The sequence below is a fragment of the Dendrobium catenatum genome, unplaced genomic scaffold (genome assembly GCF_001605985.2).
Source record: "Dendrobium catenatum unplaced genomic scaffold, ASM160598v2 fragScaff_scaffold_716, whole genome shotgun sequence".
Classification (NCBI taxonomy): domain Eukaryota; kingdom Viridiplantae; phylum Streptophyta; class Magnoliopsida; order Asparagales; family Orchidaceae; genus Dendrobium; species Dendrobium catenatum.
Genome location: NW_021319178.1, coordinates 24,543,294 through 24,563,937, shown reverse-complemented (window position 1 = coordinate 24,563,937; position 20,644 = coordinate 24,543,294). Strand labels below are relative to the sequence as shown.

The 20,644-nt window shown below is 37.2% G+C and overlaps 1 protein-coding gene and 1 long non-coding RNA gene across 2 annotated transcripts; both read left to right on the top strand.

The window, feature by feature from the left end:
- The first annotated feature begins 2,426 nt into the window (after positions 1 to 2,426).
- Positions 2,427 to 4,835, top strand: LOC114579956. Its single transcript, XR_003701247.1, has 2 exons — positions 2,427 to 2,562; positions 2,960 to 4,835. It is a non-coding gene; the product is annotated as an uncharacterized LOC114579956 (long non-coding RNA).
- A 6,563-nt stretch (positions 4,836 to 11,398) lies between these two features.
- On the top strand, positions 11,399 to 14,043 carry LOC110114180 (mannose-specific lectin 2-like). Its single transcript, XM_020846964.2, has 2 exons — positions 11,399 to 12,833; positions 13,634 to 14,043. Exons 1-2 carry the CDS (start codon positions 12,240 to 12,242, stop codon positions 13,871 to 13,873), a joined length of 834 nt encoding a protein of 277 aa, XP_020702623.1. The 5' UTR covers positions 11,399 to 12,239; the 3' UTR covers positions 13,874 to 14,043.
- The last annotated feature ends 6,601 nt before the right edge of the window (positions 14,044 to 20,644 follow it).

The window sequence follows — 20,644 nt, the reverse complement described above, 5'->3', positions numbered from 1 at the left end:
ATATAATTCTTATTATTGATCTCTTCTACTTGTTTTCCTCTCCTTTAGGTAATGCCTTTTTCGCTATATTTTGGTTGGAGGAATTAAGCGAAAAACAAAATATTATTTACGTAATAATAATGACTTGATTATTTGATTTTGGTATAATTGATAACAAATAAGGCTCACAAAGGACGTTAGAAGATGTGCATATTTGTCTTTACGATTCTTTTTCCTAAAAATTGAAATGTGCATAATATTATGCTGATTTCATTTTTAAAATTCTTAGTTATTCCTTGAAGTAAAACAAATATGAGACAAATTACTTTTCCAATAATTTTCTGTTCAACCAATCAAGTGTAAAAAGTCTATTTTTTATTCAATTCCACTAGTATTTTAATTTTCATTTCCTATTTTTGATCATAAATGAATTTAATATCAAGTTACTCAGGCTTATTCATTTATCAAATTAGCATTTATAAAAATGTTTAAGTTTTTTTTATTAACTAATTAAACGATCTTTGATTGAGTCAAGCCACGAGGCACGAGTAACTCGGCCAGCGTATTTGGTCATTTGCATCCTTATTAACATCCATCATCTTTCACCATAAATTTTTGAAACCCTCACATTTTAAATGTTGCACCAAGTTCTTTTGTTTAAGTGTCTCACCAAATATAAATGATCAATGTTCATTTTGTTTAGAAAATGTATATGTGGTTGTTGTTTGACAACCATATTATCATCGTAGTTTTGGAAGAACATTAACATCAACAACATCATATTAAAAGTCAAGTTATCATTTAAATATAATAAAAAATATCTTTTTTAATATTTTCAATCAAGTCTTTTCATATCTACCTCTACATTTCTTAACATATGTCACACATATGCCTTCCATTTTAATCATTTAACTAGAGCTTACCAATGAAAAATATATATCCAAAACCTCATATCATAGGATCCTTATCCCTTCATGAAAACATTTAAAATAACGTAATTAACACATAACCCAATAAGTAACTAAAATCTTATAATTGAAACTAATACAAGATAAAATAAAACAATATACTATAAATCATATAAAAAATATATGCATCAATTTATCCTTTTATAGTTCATCATATCTCAATCTGTTACATCATCAGTTACAATAACAATCAAAATCAATAATATTAATAATAGTAATAATATTGGTATCATGAACAATAATGTTAAATAATATTCATAATAACAAGTTGTATTAGTGTCAGTCACAATACTAGTACAATGTTCATGATGATGTCAGCATCAAAATTTAGATATTCAATAATTGTATCTTAAGAATATCCTGCTCATTTACTAATGACACCTAATTAGACGCCCCTTAAATCATGTGAATCAGTCACTCTGACTCCTTGTAACTCTCAATTAATCTCCAGTTCCTTATGACTCTCAATCAGTAAATCACGTGGATCATTAGGATGTTACATTGAGTTATCATATCATGTATCTTATATCATTTAGTACTTAATTTAAATGCAATAAAATTACATCAAATCATTTACAATGACCAAATCAATAACTTGCATGGTGAAAACTTATAAAATCAGGAGATAATATTTTTGACAAATTTGGGAGAGATAAAATTTGTAGAAATAAAAATAATTAGAAACAAAAAATAAGATATTAATCACTTATTACATATAGTAAAGTATAATATAATAAATGTAGTTTCATAAATAATATTTAACTTTATTGATCATTATACTAATATTGTCAAATAAATTTACATCAAATAAATGCAGTGGAATGTATGGAAAATAAATTTAAAGTAAATATAATAAATGCAGTGTATTTCATTATAGTTCAATTTTGAGGTAAATTGTTTTCCCCAATTTTAGGTGAGAACACTTTATACTGCTTACTACTTGCTTGAGCATCATTGTCGGCAACATCTGCCATTGCTGCCCTTCACCCGTCATCGGTCGGCTGACACCATTTAGAAATATAGTTTACATTCATTATTTCCAACAAAAAAAATCATTTATTTGTATTTACTTTACATTCCAAACAACTTCAAAATATTCTTTTTATAGTGTAATTTCTTAGATTATTTTTCTTTTTTCAGCCAATAAAGCAGACCCAAATATTTTTAGGGGGATTTACGTGCATACCACTTTATTTCATATTATTTACATATCTAATACCTAAAAATTTAATATTACATGTCTATCATTCATGTAACAAATATACGCGCATGAAATGAAATATTAAAATTTATAAGGTATTATGGGTGGTATGAATGAAATATATGAATGACATATTTGATATTAAAATTTTATATGAGTGTTACATAATATTAAAATTTTAATGTTAAATATATAAATAACCTAAAATAAAATGGCATGTATGTAAATCCATCTTTTTTTTTTTACGCTGCATTTATTTTTCAAGAATAAAACTGGCATGTATATGGTTTACTTTTCATTGTAGCCATTTCTTCGTTGCTGCGTGGCTTCGCGTTCTTTGCGTGAACTAGCATCTTGAATGAGTCCCGAAGCTTCTTCACCATCTGTGTGTTGGATGGGAAGTGTCGGCGGGGGGTAACGATCTTTCTCTTTTGGCGCGCTTCTTCTTTTACGAGATTTTGGGGAAAACAGAGAAGGAACGGGGTTTTAGATTCTGCAGGATTTAAATTTGTTATTTTCACTGATTAGCAAGATTTATGCTAAATCCTGTTATAATCCGGCACCCATACAACCTCTTAACCGAGTGTCCGAAACCCTCGTCTTTCTCCCAAAATCAAAATTCTAAAAACCCTAGACGACGGAGAAGCGATAACGTTGTGAAGGCTGACTGAAGAAGCATTGACAGGACCAGCGACGTGTGAAATCCATCCAATGCCCGGATTTGCAAAATCGAATATTAAAGATAAAATGGGGGAGAAATGAATTTTAAGATTATGTTGGTTTTAAAGATCTCATTTTTGCTGTTTTGCAGGATTTAGGTTAATCGTTCTCGGAAACTGCTACTGAACAGCTCGGTGATGGTGATTTGCTTCCTCGATGTTCCTCTCTCTACCTCCTCCCATTGTCTCTTTGTGCTGCTCTGAACCCCTCAAATTATCATGATGGTCACACAATGCTATTATTTCATGATCAGATCAATTCTGCAAAGTTTATTATATTTTTTGCATCTACATGCCAGATGAAGTATCAGTTACTTTTGAATTATTAACAAAGAATACTCTGTAGGGCTCATTTGGTTGCTTGAAGTTAGAATATATGATTTCTCTGAAGTTCCACTAATGAAATGGTAATATTTTGATGCATTAAACAAGTTAAAATAAAATTATCATTTTTATTATCTTCATTAACATAATTTTTGTGATGAGGTGTAAGATGATAAAATAAAATTGTCATGATTTACATGAAGTGGTGGGAGAAGCATTTGACTATAATGATTGCAATTAGGTTTAATACCTGTGGTCCGGTGATCAATCATTTCCTACTTAAAGGAATTTTTAATAAATATTTTAGGGCTTGGTGGTGCTTGAGGAGGATTTTGATAGGGAAGGATCTCATGTTAGTGCCATAAGCTATAGGGTTGCAATTGTTTAAGTGTTGATTGGCAACAATATAGCCGAGAGTTGCATTTAGATAAAAAATTTCCCAATGTATTTTGTCCTGACTTATTATTGTGGGTATGTCTAATAAAATTTTTTGCACCCTTCTCTTGATGTTGAAGATTAAATGCTAACGGCGATGATGATCACTTGTCGCACTCCTTATAGAATTTCTCAAAGCAACATTATGAACCCTTGTAAAGAACTTTTGTTCTGTTGTTTGTTGTCATGCTTCACATTATAAAGGTGCTACGTGAGGAAAGAATTTCTCTTTACCATAAATTTGAAGTTGGTTTTGTATGAACATGATTTGTTCATCCATCATGTCCTCTTTTATGGAATCTCTTGTAGAATTTATGTCCAGATGATGGAGTTTTATTGCTCTGAGGAGTGATGCCTCTTGAAGAGGTGTAGTATCATAATCTCTTGTTATGAAAAAAAAAAAAAACTACGAAAAAATATTTATAATTTTCAGAAGGATATCCTATCATTAGCTTTATCTCTACCATGAAATAGTGTTTGGAGGGCTTAATCATATGACAATTATCATGATTAATGACATACAAATAACATGCGATAGTGTGTTGATGTCTCTTTGTAGTTAGAATTTGTTATGGAGTTGGTAATGATGATTCAGAATTTAGCCGTCGGTTGCATGTGGTTGCTATGGAATATCTCTATATTTCCTATGATAATGATGTAGCATGTTTTGATGGTGTGAAGCTTCTCAGGCAATCACAATCAATGGCCATTACCAAGGGGATCTTGTATAGCTTTTCATAGAAAGCTATGATCTTGTATGGATTTTCATAGAAAGTTGCGACGCATGTCCTATTTAATGTTTTCAATGTCATTTAAGTTCTCACTTTTTGATTGGTTCCTCCATTTATGCTTCTTTTTTAATGGTCTACATTTTGTGTCATAAAGCATTACAGGTCTCACAAACCATCTTATAGAATTTTCCCTTTAAATTTGAAGGGTACTTTTCTTTCACACAATAGGCCCGATGCAATCCTCCATCACTCTGAACAATATACACGAGATATCTAAAATGTGTACTCTTATTAATGGCTTGATCACCAAAAGTCACAATCCCCCCATTAAAACTACTAAAATCATGCTCAATGTATTCTATTTTAGATATGCTCAAACAAAAACTTTTAGACTCTAAGTTGATCTCCATAATTCATGTTTTTATTTAGCTCCTTCTTTAGTCTTATTAACATGAAGAATATAATCAGCAAAAAAAAACACTAGGGTACTCTGGTAAATACCTAGTAAGAACATCCATTAATAAAGCAAACAGATATGGACATAAACTTGGTCCTTGATGTAATCCAATTGAAATAGGAAAATAGTTAGTCAAACCGCCATGTGCTTGAACACAATTAACAGCTCATGCATACATATTTTTAATGACTTGAGTCTTGAGTATAAGCATTATAAACTATTTTATTTTCTAGAATTCTCAATAGCACTTCTTTTGAAACTATATCACATGCTTTTCATAATCAATAAATATTATATGTAGATCCTCGTTATTCTCTCTATATTTCTCCATCAAAACTCTCAATAAATGTAAAGCTTCCATAGTAGATCTACATGGCGTTAATTCAAATTGATTTTTAGAAACATTTGTATCTTCTTGTAATTTATGCTCAATTACTCTCTCTCACATAGTTTTAATGTATGACATATTAATTTAATTCCTCTAAAATGCGCACACTATTGTGCATCGCCTTTGTTCTTAAAAATCGGAACCAGCACACTCCTCCACTCATATGGCCCAATGGTCACATGGTCGGCTACCTAACACAAGGTGTCACGGTGATAGCAGTTTGTTACTCCATCCAGAAGAATGCTTTATTATATTTAATATTTAATTTTTATGATTTTAATATAAATATTCTTAGAAAATATTTTAGTTATTTTTATTTATAGTATATCTTAAATATTCTCTTGAAATGAGTAATTAGAAAAATTATATACTATTATTTTTTAAATTTTAACAGCAAATATATTTTTTGATAAATTATAAAAAACTCATAGCCATTGCTTGCACATGGTTGTTCTGGGACATCTCTATGTTTCTTATGCTAATGACATTACATCACACAATGGCCTGGAGGTTTTTTGGCAACCTCAACTGCTCACTAGGAGGATTAAAACATTGCAAACAGCGGAAACCTTCTTCTTTCATTTTGCGAATATTTTGTTTTCTAGTTTTGGGTGCCACACAATGTTCAATTTGGTAGACATTACTTTCTTTTAAGTTCCAATAAAATTCCTTTCTAAGGCTGTTGTAGATGTATATTTGAGTAAGAGTTGCCGTGCAACAAGCTTTTTGGGATCTTGCACAAAATTTTGATATTGTAGATTAGCAAATATGAATGATCAATGCTCTTCTTTTTTTTTTTTTGACATATCAATGATCTATCGTGAAAATCTGGCATTTATGAGGCATCAAGTAGGGCTGGAAAATCTTCAACCAATCGGTGCTACCTTGTTTTCTTACTTAGGGCTTGAATTCAACGGAAAAAACTGCTTATTTCTGTTTTGAGAAAAATTTGCTTAGGATATCTTCTCTCTCTCTCTATCTCTCTCTCTCTCTGTATATATATATATATGGGCAGGATTGTACAATTGTGGATTTACTTTAGCGAATTTGCTAGTGAAAAAAAAAAGTTGGTTAGGTGTTACAATATGAAACAAGATATGAATTGTAAGGCATATGGGTTAATTTTCTTCATTTTATATTTTTCTTGTAAAAGAATGGAAAAGTTTTTTGTGCTATAGATAGAAATCCTGCCATTTGCTTCAACTTTACAGTCAAAATCAATTATGTCCTAATTGTATGCTTATTTTAGGATTAGTGCCATACACGACATGAAGAACCGAATTGATGGTAGATTTTAACCATCACCATTCATGACTGCCTTGGTAAAACTATTTCTTATGGTGATGGCGTGACAACTTAGAGATTCAAGTATTTAAGCATAATAATCTGAGAACCAAAGTTTATCAGTTACTCTTGAGCATTCAAGCTCCCAACAGATTTTTTCAAATGGTATTGTGTTCGTGTACATGGAATCCTTTCATCTCAAGCTCTGATTGCATGCATTCAATAATGGAAATTTTATTAGGATATGATGAATGATAAAATATTGTTGAATGCATTGCAATCATGCCTCGTCTCTACCATACAATAGAGTTAGGAGGTCCTGTCTATCAAGATTTGTGCCATTCAGTACATTCAGTAGTGTGATATTGTATCTTTTATAAGTAAAAATTTGTGAGGGCAATGATGATGTTTATTTAGAATTTAACTACTGATTGCATAAGGCTGCTATGAAATATCTCTATATTTTCTATGGTAATGATGTGGCGTGTTTGGATGGTCTGGAGCTTCTTTGGCAACCGCACAGCTGCAATTACTAAGGGGATTTATGCATAACTATTAGTAGAAAGCTTTTGAACTTGTCTTGTTTTATGACTTCCATAATCATCTTAGCCCTCTTGTTATTCGTACGTGGTCCCTAATTTTTTTCTTTTTGAAATGGAGTCCTTTTGGGTTATGAGTATTACACAATGTGCAATATAATATGCAAAGCTTCTCCGCTTTTCTTATTTCATGGATTCCACAATCATATGTTTATTCTTATTCTTGATTTGCTCTTCCTTTTCATATCTTTTGGGAATGCCTCTCTTTTGGCAATGTTTTGGTTGGAGAAATTAAGTGGAAAAGAAATATTATTTACCTAATAGTTACATCTTGATTGTTTGGTTTAGGTGTTGTTGATAAGGAATTGGTTTGACCAAGTAAACTAGAATGTGTGCATATTTGTCTTTATGATTCCCTACTTAAAATTGAAGTGTGTACAATATTAATTTGGGTTCATTCTTCAATTTTTTCAATATTCCTTCAAGAAAAAAAAGAGAAGATATTTATTTTCTACTCAATTTCCCCTCAATCTAACAAATAGGCAAGTCTATTTTCATTTTAGTTCTATTAATACTTCAATTTCCACTTCGTCGTCATTTCCTCATGCTCAATATGCAATGCAATACGCTTCACTTTCTTTGAATTTTCATTAACATTCCTATAAGGCAGTTTCAGAAGTATATTTGTAGTGGAAGGGATTGTTGTGTAAGCAACACAACTTTTTGAGTTATTAAGTTCGTTCTTTGTTTTTGTGTCCATTACCAATCACTAATGATGAGTGCTTAGTTTGTTTGGAAGGTGAAGTTGTGGGTACTGATTGCAGATATTCTTATTCTCATTGTTTTTAAAGAGCATGGGTTCTTATCCTTCCATATATGGTATCTTTCAACTACTTTTTTTAAATGATTGAGGTTTGAAGTGGAGTTCAACTAAAAAAAATTGATATTGGCAACTTTGAAGGGACCATGAATTGTAAATCTCAACCATTCAAAAAAGTGGGTGAATAATATTAGATGTGTGGGGATGAGAGCTACTATTCTTGTAAAATGGATAATTGTCCAATTGTCTTTCTTGATAAGAGCTGCTAATCTTGTAAAATAGATAATAGTCTATCACCATGTAAGTGTGAGGACCATTGTCATCATTATAATTTTTATGCATGTAGGTGAAATTTTGGAATCTTTCTCGATGGGAAGGGAAAAAGGAAATTGCATTATGAGGCAAAATCTTAATGAGTTTGCCGCTAGTTTGCTGCTGATAAAATTCATATTTTTTTGTCTCGTCTTCATCATCTAACATAGCTATAAGCATAACATATGATTGCATGTTTTTTGTTTATGAATAAAGAATATTTATGGGTAACTATGATGATTTTTAGGCCAACCAAATTCTGAGTAGGACTACCATCTAATACATTTATATTTTCTATGATGTTTATGTTGCATTTCAGAATGGCCTGAAACTTCAAGGAACCACAACTGTGTGATGGACCGTCCGACTTGATTGTGAGGGAATTAGGAAGTTTCCTAATCAAGAGGAAGTTGTTTGGGAATGTTCTTAATCAAAGGGGATTAATTAGAAGATATTTACTAATTGAAGAGAGCATATTTGGAGCTGATTTAGAAGAGATTAATTAGGAGATATTTCTTAAATGAAGAGGGCACATTTGAGGGCTGATTTGGAGGGGATTAATTAAGAAATGTTTCCTAATTGAAGATGACAGGGGATGATTTGGTGAGGATTAATTAGGAAATATTTTCTAATTGAAGGGGGCAGATTTGAGGGTTGATTTGAGAGGGAAATGATGAAGGAAATGGGAGGGAATCGGGGGAGGGCTGTTTAGGTATTTGTTGTTTATTGTTTGCTTTAAGTAGATGATTTTCCTAGGGTTAGGAGTATGTGTTGTTTTCCGAACTTAGAGTGTTCTTAGGGTGCTTGGGCTGTAGCCATCAGCTAGAGATTTGGGAGAGCCAGATTTTCCTCTCCAATTGAAGTTTCACTTGTATCTTATCTTTTCTTTAATAAAACTTTCAATAGTAAAGTGTTCTTGTGTGTTATATTCTTGGTTTTCTTGTCGTTGATTTTTTAAATTGTTGAAATCAGATTTCAGGCAAGGCTTTTCCTAACTTTATGCAAGCACTTCCTATCACTGTGATCATTAGGGGGATTCATGTACTATGTTTTGAAGAAATCTACTATACTTTTCTTTGTTCATGGATCCCATTGTCAATTGAGCTACTTGTTATTTGTCTCTTCTTTATTTCTTAATCAACTTCTTTCCTTTTTGGAATATTGTCTTTATGGGTTTTGGGTGCTATATAATGTGCAGTGTGGTAGGTATTACTGCCTTTGAAATTATAAGGCTGTGTCAGTTGTATATTTGTAGTCGATGGGTTAGTTGTGGAAGAAGCATGGCTCTTTGGGTTGCACCAAGTTCTTCTATTGTGGCTGTTTTCAAATGGAAGTGATCAAGGTCTATGTTGTTTATAAGTGTGTTGATGCAGCTGCTGTTTGCCATCTATCAATGGATCTTCCATGGTTGAGTTATCCTTATCCCTAGTTTGATTTATTTCTTAATCTTCAAATTTTTATATTAGAAAGTTGTTTTAGAAAACAGTAAGAAAATTATCTCAAACGAAGCCTTGGTTTGTCTTTTTTACAAAATAGTGGGCATTATGATAGAGGACATATAAGTCAACTGCAGATTTTTTTCCTCCTAGGTCATATTATCGAGGATTAATCTACGGTTAACCATTCATAGAGTTTTAAGATTTGTTTGGAATTGCTTTTCATACTATGTTTGTTGTAAGAAAAAAGTTAGTAGAGAGAACTTTTTTATTGCTATATCAAAATTTTGCCTTCAAAAACTTTTTTTAGAGAAGCATTTTTTAAATTGGGGCTACAAAAGAGCTTTTAAAATAAAAAATAGGAAAAAGCTTAAACTGTTCCAATTGAAGCCTTAATGGTATAGATTAGTTGAAAGACAATTTTGTCAGGTATTTGTCAAAATTTGCTTACCAATCATACTGAGAGGCTTTGGTTTAGGTGATATTTTCTATCCCCCTGATCTCCTGATGCTGTGCATTGCAAAAATTCATGCCGAGCTCTTCTAAGAGAGATTTTTAAGAAGACATTGGATTGTGGATAGGATATTGCTCAAAGTTTATGCCTTCAGTTTGTGAGGAATTAAGTGGAAACGAAATATTATTTTCGTAATAATTTCTTGACAGTTTGGTTTGGGTTTAATTGATAAGAAATTGGTTTTGGCAAGTTAATTTGAACGAGAGTATGCTTCCTTTATTATTCTATACTTGAAGTTGTTATGTGCATGATATTAGGCTGCTTTTATCCTTAAATTTGTTTATTCCTTCAGATTCTCCTCAATCAAATAAGTGGGCAAAAATTATTTTCAACTTGATTTTCTTAGTATTTCAATTTTCATTTCATTTCATTTCCATTTTCTCTCTTTCATTTTTTTTAAAACCAGACAGAGCCTTTGGATTCTAGGTTCTACATAATATGTGAACTGGACGTCTTGGAAATACAAATCCAATGTCGCCAAATTTGACTAAATCCAAGCACAAATGAGTCCAAATCAAGGGTCCGAAGCGCTAATGGAGGGTTTGAACCACAATTTGGATTGTCATATGTTTTCCAAATGTGTCATGCTTATAATAGAATTGAGCGGCTCGACGAGACGAATCCAATGAGCCAAGATTACAGAATTCCGACATCATTAATACCTTTAATGTTTAACGAACGGTCCACGATCAATAGATTCAACATCTACCGTTCATCCAAATCGCTCCCCATTTACCCTTGATCTTCCTCCTATTTATGGGTCATGCTACTCCAAGAAATCTATAAATATACCTCTCATTCCTTTTGAAAAGGAGACCCGAAACTTAAGGAAAGAAGTGAGAGATCAGAGATTGCTCTTACTTCATTACCTCCTCGATCACTGCCCAGAGTTTTGTCGTACCACCACCTGAGGGCCGGAGTTCTACTGGACCATCACCTGAGGCTTGAACTTCTGTCTAACCACCAATTGAGGCCTAGAGTTCTGTCGGACCACCATTGAGGCTCGGAGTTTTGCTTGACCACGACCTGAGGCCCAGACTTCTACTGGACAACCACCTGACGCTCGAAGTTCTATCGGACCAACCACCTGAGGCTCGAAGTTCTGCCGGACCACCACCTGAGGCTCGGACTTCTGTCGGACCACCACCTAACGATTGAAGTTCTGTCGGACCACTACCTGAGGCCCAAACTTCTGTCGGACCACCACCTAAGGCCCAGACTTCTATCGAACTACCACATGTGAGGCCTGAACTTCTGTTGAACCACCACCTGATGCTTGTAGTTCTGTCATACTACTGCTCAACATTAGAGTTCTGTCAGACTACCGCCTGACGTCAAAGTTCTGTCAAACCACAACCAGACTATCAACTAACGCTCGAATTTTCAAATAACGTCGGACTTCTACCAGTCCACCAAGTAACGCTGGACGTTCATCCTTGTTTGTCACTAGTTTTCAATCATATGGTTGACATTGTAATCTGATCGCCCTCAAGGATGAGTGAGCTCACTGTAATCTACCAAAACATTAGTGAAATAATTTCAACTGGGCAAGACCCCGTGGTTTTTCTCCTTTCCAGGGCTTTCCACGTAAAAAATATTGTGTTATCTGTATGTGAGTTGGATAACCATACAACACTAAAATGCAGTATTATAATTCTATCACCGCATATATTCTAGCCCGCAATAATACTAATGCTTACTAGACCCGCATCCAATAAGAAAAAAGAGGAATCTCCCATACTTCTAAGCGTATCTGAAGAGCAAAAGCTTTGATATCCGAGCACAGTTATATTTTTTATATATTCCTGTATTTAATATCATGGAAGCAGTAAACAAAATTATCTTTTTTCTCCTTACTGCTACGCTTCTTAGCATTCTCAAACTTCACCGCAAGCTCTGGTTAATTAATTCATCATGTACAACATGCATAAATCAACCATTATGAACTTAATTATTTCTATCGTCATGAAGCATCCCATGCAAGAACGGCAGGGCACGTTATTAACACGACGCCATTTCATATTTTAAACGCGACATTACCACCTCCATCAATCCTCCATCCAAAAGACATACAAACCACCTAAACCAATCAATCCACCACAACCAATCCAACCCTTCCCTTCTCTTCTCCCATGGCTTTCCCTTCTATCTCCTTCGTCTTCCTCTGCTTCTTCTGCTTCTCCTTCCTCAACGAACCGCGCTTGTCCCTCGCCGACCATGTTCTCTACACTGACGAAATCCTCATGCCCGGCCAAAACCTCACGAACGGCCCCTACCTTCTCGCAATGCATCACAACTGCCGCCTCGTTCTCTACAATAACACCCAACCGAGTTGGAGCACGAACGCCACCGCCAACGGAAACAGCGATTGCTACCTCGTGCTGACCCAGCGAGGCGAGCTCGTCGTCCGTCGCAGCGTCCACTACGCCTTATGGTCAAGCGGGGCCAGGTCTAAGAAAGGAAAATACGCGCTCGTGCTCGACGCGAAGGGAAGAATTGCTATATACGGGCATCGCCGTTGGTCTACGAGTAATCCGAATGGACTTGGCGGCCCAGAAGACTTGGCCATAGAGGAGCCGGCTACAGAATATGTTCTTCAATCTGGTCACCGGATGTTAGCTGGGGATAAGCTGAAGTACAAGGAATACGAGCTGGCTTTCTGGAGATGCAATTTGGTGATTAACCACACAAGGTCCGGTAGGTGGCTGTGGCAGACGAACACCAAGGTATCGTTTTGATCATAATAAAATATAAAAACACTTCGGTCCAAGCTTCTGAGTGATAAAAAAAAAAAGTTCTCTCTGAATGCTGAAATATCTCAACTTGGAGAAATTATTCTCTGCGGATAGTGAAAGGTCCGTAGACCAATTAATAAAAAAGTGACGTGGCATTTTGATTCGTCAAATGCCATCCGGAGACCAATCAAAATGCATCACGTTGCCCCCTACTTGGTACCCGGCCCGGTACTGCTCGGTACAGCGGCTTGGTACTGAGCTCTGTATCACTGATATGATATATTCTGATTGGTCTCAGGACGGTGATCTATGTTTGACATCCGCATAGAATAAAACACACTTCAATCCAAGCTAAAGTTCTTTCATTTACATGTTGAGTGAAAAAAAAAAGTTCTTTCTAAATGTTGAAAAATCTCAACTTGGAGAAATTATTCTGTGCGGATATTGAACGGTTTAGAAACCAATCAAAACATGTCGTTACCAAAAAGTACCAGGCATGAATAAAAAAGTGAAGTGACGTTCTGGTTGGTCTCTGGACGCCTTCTCTCAACTGGAGGTGAAATTATTCTGTGTGGACACCGAACGCCGTTCGGAGACTAATCAGAATGCGCCACATTGCCCCCTGCTTGGTACCCGGCTTGGTACTGCTCAGTACCGCGGCTTGGTGCCGCTCTTGTACTGAGCTCGATATCACTGACATGATGTATTCTGATCGGTCTCCGAACAATAAATTGTGATAATCTCTCTTGACGTGATATGAAACGTTGAAATTTAAAATATGTTTTGAACAGGTGACGCAAGGGCCGGCGGGATGTTACCTGCAGTTGGAGAGCAGTGGGGAGCTTAGCGTGAAAAATGGGGCGCAGAGGCTCTGGAGCAGCAACAAGAGGACGGATAGTGGGCTGCACCTGGCTGTATTGAGGTTCGATGGGCGCCTGGCGGTTTATGGGCCGTTGGTGTGGTCCAATGTAAGGATGGACGATTCGATTGTTGCTGATGCGGTCACTTATGGTGGTTCCGAATATATTTAGAAGCGGGCTTGTGCGATCAGTTGTTGATTTTTTTACTTTGGAGAGCCTTCTATATGCCCTGCATAAATAAGTACAAAGCGGGTGTAATAGAAAATAGGGTATTTGAGAAAACATATTAATTAGACGTTCAAAAATAGCCGATTTCATATAATATCATGATTTATTTCTTCGGTGTAATGTGTACTAATCTATTATAAGACTTGGGTTGAAAAAAAAAAGAGATTTACATAAATATCATTATATATTATTCTATTTACATATTTAAAATTTAAAATTTTAATATTACACATATACTATCTATAGTTTATTTTTATATCAAATATGATTGGCAGAAATGAAATATGTGAGTGGTAGGAAGGAAATATGAGTGGAATATTTGAAATTAAAATAGCATATGATGGTATGTATGTAATATTAGGGGTGTCAATTTCGGGACACAGGTCAGGTTCGGGTCGAACCTGGAACTGACCCGGGTTCAAACGGGTCGACCCTAATCTGACCTAGGTAGGTAAACGGGTTGAAAATTCAAACACAATACCCGACCCGACGGGTTGTCGGGTTGACCCGACTCGAACACGCGCATGGACGTGGGCATGGACTCCCGCGAGCGGGCAAGCGTGAGCAGGCGGGCAAGCGGGTGTGCGAGCGCGAGCGGGCGAATAGACACGGACGCGCTGGCAAGCGTGAGCGGGAAGGCGCGGGCGAGCGCGGGGCAGGAGCGGAGCGTGCGAAAGGGCAGCAGCAAGCGCGCGCGTGTGGCAGCTGGCAGGCGGGTGTGGGTCTGAGCGAACATCCTTAGTTTAATTACCATAATACCATTATTGTATCTATTTAAGTAAAGACGTTCTGTAATCTGATTTTTCGGTTAATACAATTCCATTTATTTCCTTACTCTCTGTCTCCGCTGCTCTCTTCTTGGATCTTCTTCTTCCTTGCTCTCTTGGTATCAGAGCCTTCCATGGCTGATCAAGAATCAACCAACACCCATCCGACCACCTCCTCCCCTCTCTCCGACCAACCATCCACCGATATCATCATACCACCACAACTCAAGTTTCTCATATCCAACATCAAGAATCTCATTCCTCAATCCCTCACCGTCGATAACTATGCCATATGGAGCATTCAGGTTCTTCAACAATTCACCGCCAATGGTTATACCGGACATCTCACCGGCTCCTCTTCGCCTCCGGTAGACGCTGCTTCACCCGACTTCCTCCGTTGGAAACTAGAAGATGCCAACCTCCTCTCCGCTTTGTTCTCAACAATATCACCTGCTATTCTTCCTTACATCAAATCTTCCACCACCGCCCAAGAGGTTTGGCAAGTTCTTGAACGACGACTTCAACCTACATGTCGCTCTCGCGTCATACAACTCAAGAACGGACTCCACAATGTGCAAATGAAAAACCTCACAATGCAACAATACCTAACCCAAATCAAAACCATTGTAGACAGCATTGCGGCCTCCGGATCCACTGTAGACCCGGAAGACGTAATTATTCACATTCTCAACGGACTTCCTGCCTCCTATAATCCGTTCAAAGCCGCAATTCGCACCTACCCCATCTCGCTCGATCTAGACAATCTTTACTCCATGCTATGCAGCGAAGAGATCAATGTCACTCAAGAACTCGCCAAAGATTCCACCTCCACAGCAAGCAACACAGCCCTCTACTCCAACACCTACAACTCGCCGAAAGGCAGAATACAGAAAAGGTTTGTCAAGAACAAATCTCAGCAACAATACCAAAACCCCTCCCCACCTGTCTCGACACAGCTCCAGCGACCAACTGCAGGCCTACCTGCCAAATCTGTGGCAAGACCGGCCATATCGCCCTCAATTGTTGGCACAGGTGTAATTTCAAATTCGCCCCCACGGTCACAAGATCTCCGCAAGCATTTCAAGCACAACCAACAACCAACAACTCCGAATGGATCCTGGACACAGGCGCCTCCGCTCATTTTACACCGGACATCTCCAACGTTCAGTACCTGCACTCCTACACCGGGACAGATAGCGTCTCAATAGCAAACGGATCAACTGTGCCAATCCAAAATTCCGGTCAGGGTCTCTTACCTCTACCCGAAACACCCCGTAAGCTTTATCTACGCAAGATTCTTCACGTTCCATCTTTAGCTCAAAATCTCTTTTTGTTTCCAAATTAACTGTTGATAATCCTATCTCCATAAAATTTGATGCGAATGGTTTTGTGATAAATGATATCCAGGAATGTCGTCCTCTTCTTCGTGGCAACCTACGTGATGGACTCTACAAGATTCCCAAGCTGCAAGATGTCGCACCTACAGCCCTACACGCAAGCAAGACTATCATCCAGACATGGCACGACCGTCTAGGCCATCCCCACCGCCAGATATTATCCGTCCTGCCTCAAGCTATACCAGACATCAAGATTAGCTCCAGCATTTTACCTTGTATCTCATGTAGTGTCCAAAAGTCACAAAATACAATTTAATAGAACTGTTTCTACCACAAAATTGCCATTTGAATTACTTCACACGGACGTTTGGGGACCAGCACCAATTCCTTCTACCAATGGTTCTCGTTACTACGTTCTGTTCACAGATGACAACACCCGTTTTACATGGCTTTACTTAATGCATACAAAGCAAGAAACATTTTCCAAATTTAAGATTCTTTAAAAATTAATTAAAACCCAATTCAACACGACCCCGAAAATAGGCAAGCACATAATTCACTACCTTCCTTCACACTCACGGCATTCAACGACAACTCAGTTGTCCGCACACTCCCGAGCAAAATGGGGTGGCCGAACGCAAACACCGCCACCTCTTGGAACTCACAAGCACTCTCCTTCAGGCCTCCAACGTTCCTAACACATTCTGGGCAGAAGCACTATCTACAACAAACTACTTCATTAATCATCTTCCCTCTAAATCAATAAATCTCAACACTCCTTTTCACCGTCTTCACGATCGTCCTCCCAATTATACATTTCTCCGCACGTTCGGCTGCCTCTGCTTCCCTTGGCTCCGCCCGTACGCAGCCAACAAGCTATCGCCACGATCGCAAGAATGTATCTTTCTCGGCTATTCTACGTCACACAAAGGCTACAAATGCTACAATCTAATCACCCACAAGACTCACATCTCGAGGCACGTTGTCTTTCACGAGCACATATTTCCTTACAAGAACAACAATTCCCAGCCAAAAGACAATACTGCTGCCACTCCCACTCACATATCACCCTACCTCCTAACACCTGTCTCCACCATCACAACCTCAATCAACCAACCCACAGCTACCACCTCACCACCTTTCACTATCACACACAACCCAGACAGTCCAGCAATCTCGGACAAACTCACTCCAACCATGATCCACACCACAACCACAGCACCGTCCCCTCCGGTTCCTCATCAACCATCACACCACATGACAACACATCTAAAATCTGGAATCTCTAAACCGTAACAAATACTATCCCTTGTCAGTTCTACTTTCTTACAGGGCACGCCGAGCACTTACAAACAGGCAGCACAGATTAACCACTGGCAGAAGGCCATGCATGAAGAATTTCAAGCACTAAAGAAACAAGGTACCTGGACTCTAGTACCCCCACCGCTCAACAAACTAATCCTCAGCTGCAAGTGGACCTACAAGACAAAGACTCTACCCGATTGCACGCTAGATCGTTACAAAGCACGTCTCGTAGCACTTGGCTACGATCAACAATTAGGTATCAACTACACAGAAACTTTCAGCCCGGTTGTTGACCTCGATTTTGCCCAGATTTGGGCCCGAACAGTTGACTTGGTCAAATTGACCAGGCCAGACCCTATGGCCCTCCCCATTGGGTTCAGTGGGTCGAGTCGAGTCTGTCGAGCCCGAGCTTAGACCCTTGGTCAACCCGGTTGACCAAGTCAACCAGGGTTGACCAATTTGGACCTTTTAGGCCTAAAATCAATTTTAAATTTATTTTCATGGTTTCTTGAGCTCGAGCCCCACCCCCTTGACTCCCTTGACTGGTTTGACCAAGTCAATCGTTGACTTGGTCAAACCAAGTCTTAAATAGGTGAAAATCACCTATTTAGAGCCCATTAAAGCCTCATTTAATGCCTTAATCAATTCCAAACGTTTTGGAATTCGAATCCACGACCTAATCACTGATATTTCCCTCCAAATCATATCATGATCGAATCTAGGCCGTTCAAGATAGAGGAGGAGCCTTAAATAACCAAAAATTAGGTTTTGGAAAGGATCTTTTTGCTCTTGCTTTTTCGAGAGACTTCCCCAGCCTCTGAAATTTTGCGTGAGAGCTCCTGCATCCTTCCTCCACCTTCCCCCGTCGAATCCCGACGGTCAAAGCTCGCCGGCGGCGAGATTCCGGCGACCCGGAGGCTTGGACGCTCAAAGCTTGGATTCGATCGATCCAGGGCTCATTTGGTTGCGGTTTCAACTGAAGATTTGTACGAGGACAGTCTACAAGTGCAACCATATCAAAAGCTTGGAGATCCCACGGTGAAAATCCTTTAAAACTCTTAGAATAGCACATAACACTCCGCTTTAAATAGCTTTATAGAAAGTTGATTATTTTCCAAGAGCTTGGTCCCCCACGATTTCTGTTCATACCCAGGTCTTGTGTTTAAAATTTCGCGAAATTCGGTTGAGTATCGAGAGAGAACGAGGTGATTATCCGTTTAGGGTTTCGGTTGACCGCATGCATGGATTCCCTGTAGATCAGACCGTTGATCCTCGAATCAACGGATCTGATCGAGCGGGACCGCGGGTCCGTCCAACCGCGCGGTCCGTCTGGGCGTAAAGATCTTGGTAGGCCGAGATCACAGCCGTCCATCCGGATAGGCGGGGATCAAACGGCCCAGGGCTTTGATGACTCATTTAAGTCAAAACCGTGTGGACACCACGCGGTTTCAATCAGCCCGCAATCATTGCGGGCATGATTGCGCCGCCTCCGGTACCGCGGGATCCAACCCGCTGTTGACCCGTAGCCCTAGCCGCCGCCACGTGTCGCGCCCAGAGCATGCCGCCGCTGGATTAGGGTTTTAATTAGGGTTTAATTAATTTTAAATGTTTTTTTAATTCACAGATCTTTAAAAATTCGTCAAAAATTTCATTTTTCGTCCGATTTTTGCGTGCAATACCTCGTTTTGTTCATATTTTCATTCTCTACACTAGGAAATTTTTTTTTATAAAAATAATGTATATATTTTTAATTATTATTAAAACAGTAAAATAACCTTATTTTTATTTTTATTTAAATTATTATTTTAGTATAATTATTATTATATTGTTATTTAATAGTTACTTATATTAATTACTATTAGTTTAAGTTATTACTTTGCTGTTTAAGTTTTATTTTGTAGTAATTACTATTATTAATTATTTTTTAGATTATTTTTAATTATATTTTACTATTTTCCAATAATTGTTTATTTGTAAATATCCTTTATTGACATAAACTCCCAAAATTCGTATCTTCTTCGTTTTCGCTCCGTTTTTAACGCACAATACCTTGATTTGAACGTATTTGAATTCCGTACATTCTGGAACTTGTTTTACTCAAAATTTTTGGGTCTGTGTGCAGTTATTTGCAAAACAGTGAACAACACTATTTTAAAACTATCTAATTATCGTCTTTAAACTTTGAATTTGCGTATCTTTCTCGTTTTAAATCGGATTTTGATGCACAGCACCTTGTTTTGGATGTATTTTGAATTCTGCATAGTTTGAAACTATTTTCAGATAAAAAGTATGTCTGTATTTTCTTTTATTTCAAAAACAGTGAAACAGTGCTATTTTAAAACATTCTTTTATTATGTTTTAAACTTCGGAAATTCATATCTTCGTCGTTTTAAGTCGGATTTTCACGTGTAACCCCTCGTTCTTTTCAGAAATTTTGAAACCATTTCCAGCCCCTGACTTTGGCTGTTTTGACAGATCACTATTTAGATTTGATTATTCGAGTATTTTTGATATTGAACATTAATTATAACAATTATTTTCAGGATATAAATTATTTTCAAACCGTTTTGAGGCCTTGCTTGAGTGACCAGTGGTTCTTCCTTATATTTATATAGATATCAATTGATCTATTTTTAATTATGTTATTTTCCAAAAACTCTTATATATTTAGGTATTTTTAATTACTTTGAAATTACCTATTTTATTAAATCTTAATTTTGGGAGCTCCGCTATTTCATGAAATTTTAGACATGGGTTCTAGATATGAAGAGCAATCATGGGGGAGTGGGTTAGCGAATGGTTGAATCTCAATCATTTACTAATCACTGCATTAGGTGTCTTTTATTTCTTATTGTTCGTAGAATGCATATATATGATTGCACCACGAGCACTTAGCCTAGGCTCTCATAGATTTAAGGACATGGTGTGTTTATTTCACTTTTGTACTCCCATGCATTTATTACCTTGAGGGTTAGATAAAACATCACTCTTAACTCCTACAACGTAGTGACACCCTAAGGACAAAAATTAAGGACGTGTCTAGCGAACTTAGAAGTTTTCTAGGAACTAGGATAGATCCCAAATTGACATGAAAACTGCAACACTTAAACTTAGTGACATCTAAAACATCACTGAATTTTCTAGGAGTTTTTTGCGTAGTGACACCCTAAGGACAAAAATTAAGGACGTGTCTAGCGAACTTAGAAGTTTTCTAGGAACTAGGATAGATCCCAAATTGACATGAAAACTGCAACACTTAAACTTAGTGACATCTAAAACATCACTGAATTTTCTAGGAGTTTTTT

Bases quoted from the DNA above. Each gene is read 5' to 3' on its own strand.
- LOC110114180 (XM_020846964.2), top strand. From the start codon at position 12,240: ATGGCTTTCCCTTCTATCTCCTTCGTCTTCCTCTGCTTCTTCTGCTTC. The intron at 12,834-13,633 runs GTATCGTTTTGA...TGTTTTGAACAG, and splicing joins TGTGGCAGACGAACACCAAG to GTGACGCAAGGGCCGGCGGG.